Source organism: Alexandromys fortis, unplaced genomic scaffold (genome assembly GCF_014885135.2).
Source record: "Alexandromys fortis isolate MF-2015 unplaced genomic scaffold, M_Fortis_MF-2015_v1.1 scaffold_187, whole genome shotgun sequence".
In the NCBI taxonomy this organism is placed as follows: domain Eukaryota; kingdom Metazoa; phylum Chordata; class Mammalia; order Rodentia; family Cricetidae; genus Alexandromys; species Alexandromys fortis.
The window spans coordinates 2,319,930-2,333,367 of NW_026068088.1; the positions used below are offsets into that span (position 1 = coordinate 2,319,930).

Consider the following 13,438-nt stretch of genomic DNA (forward strand, 5'->3'; position numbering starts at 1 on the left):
CAAAAAGCCAAGCCCCCCCAAAAAAAAGAAAGAAATAAAAAAAAACAACAAAACGAAACAAAAACAAACAAAAAACAAAACAAAAGAACAACAAAATAATACCACAGATCCATATGCATTCCTATTTCATTTAAAAACCCAAATAGTAGTGTGTGGTGCATAGCTTTTCACACGTGCTACCAGACTGAGGATAATTTTATAGCCATATTTTTTAGTTCCCTCATATTAATAGTTGCGTATTATTCCGCTCTAGTCTGTTTGCTACAAATAGTCATTTGACAGGTATTTCAGTTGTTCCCAATGCTCTGTTGTAACGAAAAACCCGAACAGTCCCTCACCTGCAGAAACTGGTTGTTTCTGAGCAGGAGAACTGCGTGACCAAGAGCTAAAGAGAGTGCCATTTTAGCTTCCAAGGATATAGACCTGCTGCCCCCCCCCCCCGCTTATGCATTAAAATTTCCACCAACAGGCGGCTGCTTATTCTCACACACTTTTTATTTGTTCGTTTCCTAATTTGTGATCTGCACCATCCACAGGCTAAAAAATGACACATCAAAATAAATTTTTGGCAGTGCTGGGAATTGAACCCAGGGGCTGTGTGCATGCCAGGCAAGTGTTACATTAACCTAGCTCCTTGGGCCTCTCATTGAAATTTTTTAAAAATTGCATTTAGATGTGGTAAAGCGCATACAAAGTTTACCGGACTGATCTTTTTCAACTGTGCAGTGGCATGGAATAGATGCACACTGTGGAATCACCAACGCCTTTATCTCCTGAAGTCTTTCCGTTTTGCAAGATAGAAACTCTGGACTCAGCAAACAGTGGTTGTCCCTTCTTCCCTTCTGTCATTCTCTCCGATATCACCTTCCATTGTCATGGATCCGGCTACTTTAGGTGTGAGTGGGAATCTTACAGTATTACTTAGCTCAGTACCGTAGGGACCTCTCCATCAGGAATTATCCGTATTATCGCGCCTGCCAGAATTTCCATACTTTAAAAGATGCTCACACTGCATCTGGCTTATTATCAGCTCCTCTGCAGGTGGCTGCTTGAATCACGTTCGCCTTCTGAGACCCGTGAAGAGCGCTGCTGTGACCGTGGACACACACACTTCTTCCCAGGCTTCTGCTTTCACTTCTTTAGACTTAACACCAAGAAGTGGAAGAGGAGGTCATATGGAAATTCTATTTTAAACTCTCTGAGGAACCACCATGCAGCAGCACTCGTTCACATTCCCACCAAGGGCACCCAGGGGCTGACTTCTCCACGTCTTTGCCAACACTTTTCTGATTTGTTTTTCAAAGTCTAAGCCATCCTGTTGAGGTGAGGTGGTTTCCACTGTCATTTCAAAACTAATTTTTCTCATGAATCTGATCATCCTATCAAATGATTAAGACATTCCTATTTCTTATTACATGTGCTCATCATATTTATTATTATTATTATTATGATGATGATGATGATGATGATGATGTCTGGCTTTCTCTATCAGTGGCTAAAATAGTAGATGTTTGATATATGAACCAAATATCTGGTGCCCAGTAACTAACTTTCTCCTTTTTTCCTTCCCTCTTGTAATGGACTTTAGGGCGTTTATTAATATTATTAATTAATTATTTTCATATGTTTTACATCCCGACCGCAGTTTCCCATTTCTCCTCTCCTCCCTTCTGCCCCTCCCCCATCTACTCCTCCTCTGTTTCTGTTCAGAAAGGGGCAGGCCTCCCATGGATCTCAGCAAAGCACAGAACGTCAAGTTGAGGTAGGAACTGCTCCTCCCTCGGTGCCGTAAGGGTGGGCGGAGCAACCTAGTGTGGGCAATAGGTTTAGCATTGTCTGCTGAACTCAGCTGACATGGTCTGAGGGCAAAGCCTGGGAACCTGGTCCCAACTTTTCACACTAAGTCACTCACACCATCCTATTTACCATGGATCTGAAGGCTGGGGCCTCTTTCCGTCTGAATTCCTACCAACAGGAGTCTGTTACAAGACCAGAAAAAAATCAGTCCATTTAGGTTAAATGGACAAGGAACTTTCCCCCGCCCGACATGACTAACAAACAGGGACACAAAGTCAAATTATGCTTTGTTATAAACTTAACAGACTAGTTTAACTCAAATAATCACATAAAACCACGATGGCAGTGGCACTCAATTTGTGGGTTGCAACCCTTTTGAGGGTGAAATAACTATATCACAGAGGTCACCTAAGACCACTGGAAATGTCAGATATTTATGATCCATAACAATAGCAAAATTACAGTTAAGAAGTAGCAATGGAAATAACTTTAGTGTTGGGTGTTACTACAACATGAGGAACTGTATGAAACGGTCCCAGCATTAGGAAGGTTGGGAATGGGTGCACTATGGATTTGGGGAATCTTGAACAAATGGATTCCTGTAACTTAGTGGGTGGGACTAAGCCCTGCCCCTGCCCAGGAAGTCCAGGTTGATACAAATCTCTCCCTTTGGAAGTCTTGTCTTTCCCTGAGCCGAAGCAACAACCTCCTGCACTTCCTTGCATTGATTGGTACCAGTTTTGTTGAGTGTATTTTGCTTTTTGCAGGGTGAGGATGTGAAACAGGGTCTTGCTCTATAACTCAGGTTTGCCTCAAAGTCAGGATCCTCCAAGTACTGGGATTATAGACTTGCATAAGCACGCCCAGCTGAGTACGGGCTTTATTCTCTGAAACTACCTACAAGAAGCCCACCGTGCTTGAGCAAAAGGCCTTCAGGGACTTCAGGACAGCAATCTTCTCCTTCCGCACACTCTGGCCTGCCAGGCAGTCATGGTTCTTTAGGAAAGCACCCCTAATGCTCATGTGGAAACTTCACACCAGCCTGGCAAACACTGGAAGACACCTCCAGTGTCCCTTCCTAAAATGCGGACACAACTCTCCGTTAGAAAAGGTGTGTGTGTGTGCATGCATGTGTGTGCATGTGTGTGAGCGTGTGAGCATGCGCATGTATGCACATGTCTGTGCGTGTGTGCACACGTGGTGTGTGTGTGCACGTGAGTGTGTGTGAAGGTAAGGAAGCCAGTTCCTCCACTCTTGTTGGCTTAGATGAGCAGAAATGTCACTTCCCCCAAAATGAACTGCCCCAGCTTCAAATACAGTTAAGACTTTTGCCAGGTGGCTCAAGAAGTGGAAAATATCAGAGGGAGCGTTCAGCAGAGGCAGCGGGAAAGGAAAGGACCTAAGAATTTATGGGGGATTCGCTGACAGATTTCTGTCACTAGAAGCAGAATAAGGCCTGAGAGGTGGGTGATCTAGTGAAGAATGTAAAAAGGAATAGGGTTCACATAAGAAGAGTTACATTCTAGAAACCAGAGCGCCCTACCATTTCCACTGACTCTGTGTGCTGGGCCTTTCACAAAGCATGATCAAGAATGGTCTGGTGAATGACGGATTGCCCTGTTGATTTTCACGGCAAGGTGAGATGGTTCATCCCCCGTAAGACAGATGAAGAACCAGTTTCAAGGGGTGAAGATATGTTTCAAGGCCATGTACCTGCTAACAGCAGAATTGAGATTTAAACCAATCTAAGTCTTCTGACTTTTCTTTAACACAGTGTGGCCCCTGGAAAAGTGCCAGCAAGATTCAGTAGTGCATGGTTAAAAAAAAAGATTCTGAATCTGGTGGGGCAAAAGGAGGCACCACACCCTCAGAACATACCTAAAACCACTATGAGACCCTTGGGGATCCCCTGGGATGGGATGGAGTCAAAGCATCCATTTGCATCAGGGGGTCTTGTCCTCATAGGCCACTCATTCCATAGATTCTGCTTGAGCATCCCCTCTGGGCCAGGCTATGAGCACAGGCACACTGCAGGGATTCTGAAAAAAAGTAAGCAGGAAAGGGGGGGCATAAGAAAGGGATCTGCTCAGTTCTGAAGGAGTAAATGAGATCTAGTTGAGGCAGAAGATGGGAGAGGAGGTGACACTAAGAACCACATTCCTCTGAAAGGGGAAATTCTGAAAAATTTCCCTGTGAGAAATTGGGAGGAAGGCAATGGAAAAGTCTTCATCTCGAACATAGAGATAATTGGGGTACCAGGGAAATGCTGCTAAGTTGGATGTAAAGATCGTAGGCCTGTGTCCCTCATATAACACTGAAACAGAAGGCAGAGTGTCTGCAAATAAGTCAAGTTAAAAAACATGACAGGGAGTGACAGTATTAAGTTTCCCCCAGAGTATACAGTATTCTTGCTCCCGGCTAAACAGCACGTGCCACCACTGGAGGAAGGACCAAGTCTGACAGCTTGAGCGTGCTAGGGCCCGGCCACTGCTCTATGCCCATGCATGTCTATGGACAGAGATCCTGAGGGATGTCCATTGCTGGAGCCTCTGTCTGCCTCTAGCGTGACACAATATACCAAGTGCTTCAGAGAGTCCCCAGAGCTGAAGCCACAAGCTTACTGCAGCTAGCATTGTCTTTGAGGCTCTGGGAGAAACAGGGTGGGGTTATTTCCTTTGATAAGAAGTTTCTGAACAGTAGAGAATAGACATTGCTGGAGTCGTGTGCTTTCGTCCTTACCAAGGCCCTGAATAGACATGTTTGGGAGCGGTATAGAATCACCACCATCAAGATCTGGGTGGTGGTGGCATCACTCGTGTGTTTCAACAAATATTCATTGAGTCACACACGGTGCTCAGTGCTGAGGGCAAGCGGTGAGCAAAGTCAGAAATGCCTTTCTTTCGTGCAGTTTGGTGAAGAAGCAAGATAATTGTCAAACATAAACAAATGCAAAATTTTTACTCTGAAAAGTGCAACAGAAGAGAGGTTTCTGATGCATGAAAAACTTTCCACAAAACTCGTCTACACTGAGATTTGAAGGATGATATGGTAGACTCAACATGGTCACCTGTCCTCTGGTGTCCCCCCTTAGATGTGGTGTCTAATCACTTCTCCTGACTCTAGGGCTGGCCCATAGAATGCAGCATTTTATGCTGCCCAGGATTCTGAAACTAGGTCAGGAAAACCCTTGAAACTCCTACATGTCCTTTTTAGAATGTATTTTCTAAGCATCTGAGCCCACCATGTAAAATGGTCCATTATCCGGACACCGCAGTGGCAGAGAGCCCACGTGTGAGTTTGGGTCAACAGTCCTAGCAAAGTGCAGCCTTCCAAAATGTCATCTGCTTACTTCTGTCAGATGAGTGGAGGATGGGAGACTCCTTTCCACCGTCTAATTCCTGACCCACATTAACTACCTGAGTAAAATAGTCACTGTTGTCTGCCGTGCCTCTGGGGAAAGTTCCTAAGGTACTTGTAAAGAAAACAGATCCAGAGGTGCTAACCTGGGAAAGGTTGGGAGGCGTGGGAAGCAGGGAAAAGATTCTGAACAAAAGCAGCATCACTTAAAAGCACAGAAGCAGCGAGAACCCTGAGAAAAGACTAGAGAAGCCAGGAGGTGGTGGCACATGTCTTTAATCCCAGCACTCAGGAGGCAGAGGCAGGTGGATCTCTGTGAGTTTGAGGCCAGCCTGGTCTACAAGAGCTAGTTCCAGGACAAACTCCAAAGCAACAGAGAAAGCCTGTCTTGAAATACAAAACCAGCAACAAATAACGACAAAAGATTAGAGAATGTCAGTGTGGTTGAAGCACAGGCAGATGGGAGACAAGGCTCAAGAGTCCAGCATGGGGTCTTGTAGGTTGTAGTGGCAAATGGGAGCCAGCAGTTGACCTCGGTCCTGCCCCAACTTGAGGTGCCATGCTTTGTGGCAGCCCATGGGAGGCCTGCCCTTTTCTGAATGGAGATAGAGGAGGAGGGATAGGGATCGGAATAGATGGGAACGGGGAGGGAGGGAGAGGAGGGAGGGAAACCGGTTGGTGTGTAAAATAAACGAAAAAAGTTATTTAAATAAAATTAAACTTTAAAAAGAGTTCAGCATGGGTCAGAATAAGTCGCTTCACAGGTCACTTAGAAATCTATCTTTTGTCCTGACAGACATGTCCACCCCCAAAAAATTATAGCAGAGTGACATAAACAAAATTTTACATCAAAAAAGTTTTTTTGTATAATAAATGGATGATAGAGGAGTCAGAGAGATGCAAGAAGCCTACTAAGTTGGCCGCTGCAATTGTTTAAGTGGAAATGATAGCAATTTGGTCTTGGGTGGTGGCGCACGCCTTTAATCCCAGCACTCGGGAGGCAGAGGCAGGCGGATCTCTGTGAGTTCGAGACCAGCCTGGTCTATAAGTGCTAGTTCCAGGAAAGGCTCCAAAACCACAGAGAAACCCTGTCTCGAAAAACAAAAACAAAAAAAAAAAAAAAAAAAAAAAAAAAAAAAAAAAAAAAAAAAAAAAAAAAAAAAAAGGAGAGAGAGAGAAGTGGGTTGATCAAGAAATAGTTGACTACAGTAAATTGGATATATTGATGGATTAGGGTGGAAGATGAGAAAGGATTGATTGATTGATTGATTGATTCACTCACTCACTCACTCACTCACCAGTCAACTCATTCATAGCCAGCCCATATCTCTCTGGGCATCCTACTTTGCCTTCTATTGCTGGGATAGAAAAAAGCAAGCAACTTGGGGAGCAAAGGGTTTATTTGGTGTGCATGTCACAATCGCACCCCTCGGGGAGGGAAGTAGGAGCAGAAACAGGAACCCAAAGCCAAAGCCTAAAGGAGAGCACATGGAAGGGCACTGCTTCCCGCTCGCTCCTCACACTCACACACTTCACTTCCCAGGGCAGGCTCCCATGGTTGGCCGCCTCCCACGTCAATCATTAGTCAACAGACTCGCCTGCAGGCCCACTTGATGGACTCATTTTCTCGACCGAGGGAACCTCTTCCCAGATGTCCTACCTTGTGTCAAGTTGACAAAACATCAACAGCACTCTGGGCACTAAAGGACTGGCTCTCTCTCTCTCTCTCTCTCTCTCTCTCTCTATCTATCTCTATCTCTATCTCTCTCATTTAGTTTTATTTTCACATATTTACTAAAAGTGAAAATAAAAGCAATAGAAATCCTGACTCTTTTGAAATATGCAAATGACACAAAATTAGCCAAAATCTCATCAACTGAATATTCATGACATCCAAGAAGAGAGGCCCCAATGCAATGAGCCGTCAGGGTTAGCACAAAGACCTAAACCAGGGGTTTAAGATAACAGCTGTGTAAATAGAACAGCAGGCACTAGAGAAATACCATATGCAAACAAACCATACAACATCAGCACGATAGACTACATAAATCAGCACTAAGCATTCACTGGATGGCAATGGCGATGGCACTCGGGGCCTCAGGTACACTTGTCACGTGTCCCACCACTGAGCCACACCCTGAACCAAATGAATTCTGTCTTAACTAGCATGGGGGCAATGTCATCCGTGATAATCAGACCACATCGCTGTGGCATCTTGTGCAGCGAGGTCAGGGCTGCGCTTGAGTGACACCGGCAGAAGTCGGGCTTACCAAGTAAAAGGGCAAGCGATTCACCAGGGGAGAGTGCGCTGATGCAAATGAGGAACAAGTCAAAGACCTGCTTAGTGAACCCAAAGAAGAGAAGGCTGCAGGTTGGTGACCGCCAAGGGCCAATAGTGAGGGGCCTCCAGCAGGAAGGCAGGTGCTGACAGCTCTTGAAGGACAAGCAGTTCCAACAGCAGGAAGCCACAGGGAGCCAGATTTCAGTGCCAGGGGATGAGGACGTGTTAATAGTCACAATCAGAGTCAGGACTTTCTTCTGAGGTGTGTGCGATCTATCGCCAAAGCAGCTCAAGCTACTGATATGGAAGAGACTTCAAGGAGATTCTTGAATTGCTGTGTGCTTGAGCTCTGTAGCTTTTAAATCCACAGCCAAGATGTCCATCATATCTCCAGGAAAAAGAAAATAGAAGATGACCCCTGGCATCCCATCAATGAGGGGTGGAGCTGACCCCTCATTCTGACACTTATGCAGGTTGTGGGCTGAGCCACGGCATTGTTCACGAGTTCCTCCTTTATCATCAACAACTGTTAATTTTCAAGAACTTGACCGGGTTGCCACCTGCTATGTCTTTGAAGGGCTCTGCAAGCTTCCACTAACTCTTTCCAAGACACTGTATGGAGCAGTCCTCACACAGGGCAGCCTACACATGCGCTTAATATAAACCAAAGAACCATTGTCAACTGCCAGCAAGCTACTCTTACATGCTGATGGCTTCACCTGGCTAAACACCACACCTGCAGTCTTGATGCACGCAGGTACCTGAGTTCAATGTATTTGTTTTTATTTGCATAATATTCTTTGAGATTTTTTTCTCCCTCAAATTGCTGTTTCTACAGTGCTGGGCATAGTTCCCAGGCCTTGTACAGCATCTTGACATTGAGCTACACTCTTAGTTCAATCTTATACTTTTAATTGATATAGTGGTTATGCATATTTTCGTGACACAATGTGGTATTTTAAAACATTTAAACAACAAACAATGATAAGATTAGGGTAACTAGTGTAAATATCACCTCAAATCATCACTTCTTTGTCTTGGGAACATTTGTATCTAATACACACAAATAGAATCACATGAATTGTGCAAAAGTTATTGTTTTCTATTTTATGTATTCAGGTGTTTTGACTGCAGGTAAGTCTGTGCAACACATGTGTGCAGTGCCTTCAAAGGCCAGAAGAGGGCATCAGTCCCTGAAATTGCAGTTCGCAGGCAGTTGTGAGCCATGTTGGTGCTGGGAATACAACCAGGGTCCTCTAGAAGAGCAGACAGTGAACTTAACCTCTGAGCCCCTGATCAACCCTTTCAGCCATTAGCAATGGCCTTAGCTTTTAAGGACGTTTGGAAATGGAAGAATGACCATATTCATTACAGCAAGTTGTTTTGTTTTGTTTTAAAGCTGACTAGACTCGGGGAGAGACTGGACAAATAATGGGAAATTAGTTTCTGTGAATATTGCAGGAGAGTTTAACAAGGCTGGGAAGTCAGATAAGGGATTCATATCTGATTAAAGAGGAAATTGCAAGTTTGGGATTAATAGCTCAGAAAGGAAGAACGGAAGGAAGGAAGGAAGGAAGGAAGGAAGGAAGGAAGGAAGGAAGGAAGGAAGGAAGGAAGGAAGGCAGGCAGAAAGAAGGAAGAAAGAAGGAAGAAAGGAGGGAAGGACAGCAAAAAAAAATTTAAAAATGCACAAAAGCTTAAAGGAAATAGCCTCTCAGTGACCTGGGCAAAGCGGGATGCTGTCAGAGTGACTGGGATTAAAAGGCTCATGGACCTGAATGAAGAGATTAACAGTGCAGGAGCTCTGGGCATGAGAGGGAGGGGCTGAGTGCACAGGATGCTCACCAGCAACTCAAACGCTCCCTGGGTCCAGAGGGCACCCACCTGAGAGTCAGATACAATTGACCATGGCTACTATCACTCAGCCTGAGCTCCATGTCCTCTCATCTCCCTCCCCAGTCATGTCTCCTAGCTCGGACAGCATCATCTATTCGTGAGTCTGTGCATCCCTATCCCCTTAAAGCAAATCCCGTTTGGCCTCTCATTTGTAGAGAATTGTCTCATGTAGCTTTCCTTTTTCTTTTTTTTTTTTTTAGCTGTTCTTTTCTTCACTCACTCAGAAGCAGAGTATGTCTGCCCACTAAGAACGTTACCAAATTCACAAACAACAAAAAGATGCTTTGACTCGCCTCTGATATAGTTAAACTACTAAAATGTATGTTGCTTCCCCCTCCCTTGCCCAGAAGGCAGATGACAATATCATTTAGTTTTTTTCTGTCCCCCCAACAGTAAGTTTTGGTATAAGACAGATGCCTAGGTCCCTTAGCTGTATCTATACTCAGGCATCTCTGAGACAGGGATTATCCCCCTTTCAAAGTATTAATGGATTGTCAAAGCCAGTTTTCCCTTTTTACCAAAAAGTGCCAAGGGGAACTCACGCCACAGTTACTTCCCTAGGTCTCTTCCCAGCCACTCAAGAGCTTCGCCTGCCAGGAATAAGAGCCACAAAACTCACCCTATGCAGCTGCCCATCCTAACGCCCAGGGGAGCCCCTTTCTCTTTGTCTTGGAATGAAAACCATGGTCAAATAGAAAAACCAATGTTGTCAGGGCACAATCTATGGGACAGCCCCTCTCCCCCATGCCATGCACCATGATATTCCAGCGCACTCCGGTCCTTGGGATTCCCTATTACTCATTCCTTAGGGCAAGGCAGTTTCTGAAAGCCCCCATACGACACAAGTGCCATGTGGAAGAGAAAAAGAGAATCTGCTTTTAGCTACCGGGAATTAAGTTCAAGCTAATCTATCTAATTGAGACATGGAAGTCAGAAGGGAATTGCAAGGTTTGGCAGACAAGAAATGGAAGGACACTTAGCATGGTTCAGGGCTCCAGACCTTGGCAGGAGGTACAATGTCCGGAAAGCACACTTTGCCTCCTTCTACTCATGTTCAAAATGGCGTCTACTTCCCAGCCTGATTCTAAGAGTGCCTACCATATCATTCAGAAAGAACTTTCCACAGGCGAGCAGAGAGGAGGCCTAGGGTCCAGTAAAAGGTGGTGTGTCTGAGCTGTGGTCCTATTCTTCCTCCCTCTGTCTCTAATATCAAACCTGCCTGGCTCGGAAAGGTGGGTGGCCAACACCTGCCCGAGTTCTGGAGGACTTCCCAGGAGTTTCCCCCTCTCCTGCTGGCCTGTGTCAGATATGTTTCCATGGTCCTCCTGTGGGTTCTCAGCTGCAATCCCCTGCAATCTCAGAGACTCCCCGCCCCCGACTCCCACTTCCGCCTCATTTTGAAACACGGCCTCTGAACTTTTGATTTTTCTCCTGAAGAAGCCGGTGTGCTTCAGTAGCCTGGCTTTCAGGATTGTTCCCTCTCCCCGTCCACCGCAGATCCATAAAATCAAACTCTCCTCTCCACCCAGGGATGATAAAATACCCGAAGCGCTAGATGTGGCTTTAGTGAGCAGACACACAACCATTTCCTTGTCACCTAACGGTGGTGTCCCTGTGATTAATATCACCTTCCTGCTAGAAGCTTCAGCAATATAACTCCCTCTGATACTCACCATATCTAGGACATATTATGAAGCCAGCGAGCACGTGTTAAATGCGCAAATGAACTGATATTCAAGACAGATTTCATTTAAGTCTCTACGAATCACATCCACAGTGTGTACAGTGGCAGACTCGATACAGAACCACCTCCCGAGCACGGACAGATACTCATTTTAGTCCTGAGATGAGGGTTTGAGCTAAGGAGACCGGGCGGCTCCTCTCAATCATTAAAGCTTGAGGAGTGGGAAGTTCCCTTAGCCAAAAGCTGTCTTTCACCTGCCTCTCCAGAAGCTCACACTGCTATTAAAGGAAGCAATATTTTAAGCCTATTTGCAAATAAATGCAAATTTGTACACAGCATGAGGAACACATCAAACCGCTGCCCAGACCCCTTTTTGACCCAAGAGTAGCTTTTTTTTTTTTTTTTTGCTCCCAAATGAGCTAATGGTCTCTAATGCTGAGATGAGGCAGTTAGGTGGGAAGGAAGAAGGGAGAGGATTTCTGAGCCTGTCACAGTAACGTCAAATGCGTGCTCAGAGGCCACTGCAGAGGGACTGTGGGAATTTCCTCCCGCCTCATTGCCCCAGTATAGGAGCACCGGCAGAGCCAGTGCCCACCGAAAGCTTTCTCTACAGCAGAGCAGCTGGGAACCCCCAGCACCCCAAACCAAGAGCAGCTGCCAGCGATTCGGTAAGTGGTACCTTCCATTTCCTGCCTGTCCTGTCTCTTGGCTCATGACAGCGGATAACTGGATGGAGGAGACTCATTTCTGTAACGGGCCACATCTGATGTGGACAGTCAGAAACTCAAGCGTGATTGCCTAAGGTTGAAGCGCCTACCCGCTCCCCTCTCTCACCCATCTCCTCTCCAGCTGACTGCCCACCTCTGCACATCTGCCCCAGCTGTAGCTGCTGTCTCCCGTGCTCACCAGGCTGCACATGTCTTGAGGACATACATGTCACCAGTGCCTCTCCACCGCGGCTCTCAGGGACCACACACACAAGCACAGCAGCATTCCCGAGGACTACAGGAGCTTGAAAAAAAGGTAGAAGCTTAAAAGAAAAAAAAAGTAGGAGAAAAAAAAGTACTTTTTTTTTCGATTAGAAAAAAAAAAGTAAAAGGAGCCTTGTCAGCTCCCCAGGCCGCCAGGACTCCGTATGCGGAGAGAAATAAGCAGAGGACTGAGGGACGAGCTCAGGTACAGAAAAGGGAAGTGACTAGAGAGAGCGACACCACAGACAGGGGCTGTGTCCGTGCTTGGTTCCAGATAACTTCTGCTGGCAGGTGGGCATTTCCACTGACGAGAATGACTACAAGCGTTGCCCTTGGAGAGCCAGCAAGTGTAAAGCCCTGAGGAAAACCCCAAAGACAGCCCCTTTCACAAACACAACAGACACCTTCCCAATGCACCAAGAGTCTCAGGAGTAAAATCTGCGAAGCCCGCGGCTGACAACTACGGTCTGCGCAGTCTCACTCCTAACCAGAGCGCAGAGGAGCGCTTCTAGTAGGACCTCTCCGCAGATCCTTCTAGAAGCCGGTTTCCACACACCACTCTCGCTGCTAGATTAGCCGAATCTCATCCTGTGTGACTCTGGAACGTTTCTATTGCTTCTGTCAACCATGCCTGGCCCCTCCCCCGCCAAGCGCTTGGATTAGAGGGGTTGGATGGGACACTATGTGCCTCTAAGGTGAACCTGGGACAGAGGCAGTTCCATAGAACGAGCCTCACCAGCTTTCTTAGAGACTAGCGGTGACCCCTGCAGGACTGCAGAAACAGTCAAAGTCCTTCCTTGTCTAATGGCTGAGGGACATAAATCAGGGAAGAAGTGTGGGTTTGGGGTGGGCAGTCCCCCATCAAATCCTGGCTTGCTGCCTGGACTCCAGACGGGTCGTTGGCTATCCTGGAGTCAGACTTCTGGCTGCACCCCCAGGAAAATAAATTTCCTTGCTGCTTGGTCATGAGAAAGAAATGAGGTTTGGTGGTAAAACTTGCAGGTGACTCACCTGGCTTGGAGTAGACCACAAAGTTAACTCGTTTTTATTATTACTTTCTCATTTTCGTCTGAGCCTTTCCCAGTTTTTACTCTGGAACTTTCCACAGAGACCATCTTTCAGTTAATAGAGCTCCTGATGGGTCTTCCCAGACAGATCTGAAAACCCAGCTACCTCCAGTCCAGGACTGCTCACACCCATCTTCTGCTGGGGCCTGGCTCCTGACTCACACCGGGTCATCACTTCCCTACAACGACTCTATATACTTATCTTAGAAACATCCTTTATTGTATGGGCTCTACTGGGATGGGGGGGTGCTTTCTGGATTTTACAGTCGTAATTTCCATTGATTTGAAAAGGTCCATGTGGTTTCTTTATTGGAGCACATAAAAATTACCCACTTATCACAGTTCAGGGGAATTCTTTAATATTTCACTTAATTTTCAAGTGTTC

At 46.0% G+C, this 13,438-nt stretch overlaps 1 protein-coding gene across 2 annotated transcripts in view; it reads right to left on the bottom strand.

The window, feature by feature from the left end:
- Cd86 (CD86 molecule) overlaps window positions 1–13,438 on the bottom strand; it is a 62,089-nt gene that overhangs the window by 29,909 nt on the left and 18,742 nt on the right. Inside the window, exon 2 of one of the 2 annotated variants that reach the window (XM_050122398.1) lies at window positions 11,922–12,026. The exons of the other annotated variant lie outside the window; for it this stretch is intronic. Within the exon in view, the coding sequence (XP_049978355.1) occupies window positions 11,922–11,950 (29 nt within the window). The 5' untranslated portion in view covers window positions 11,951–12,026. The remainder of the gene's footprint in view (window positions 1–11,921; window positions 12,027–13,438) is intronic. 2 annotated transcript variants of the gene reach the window in all.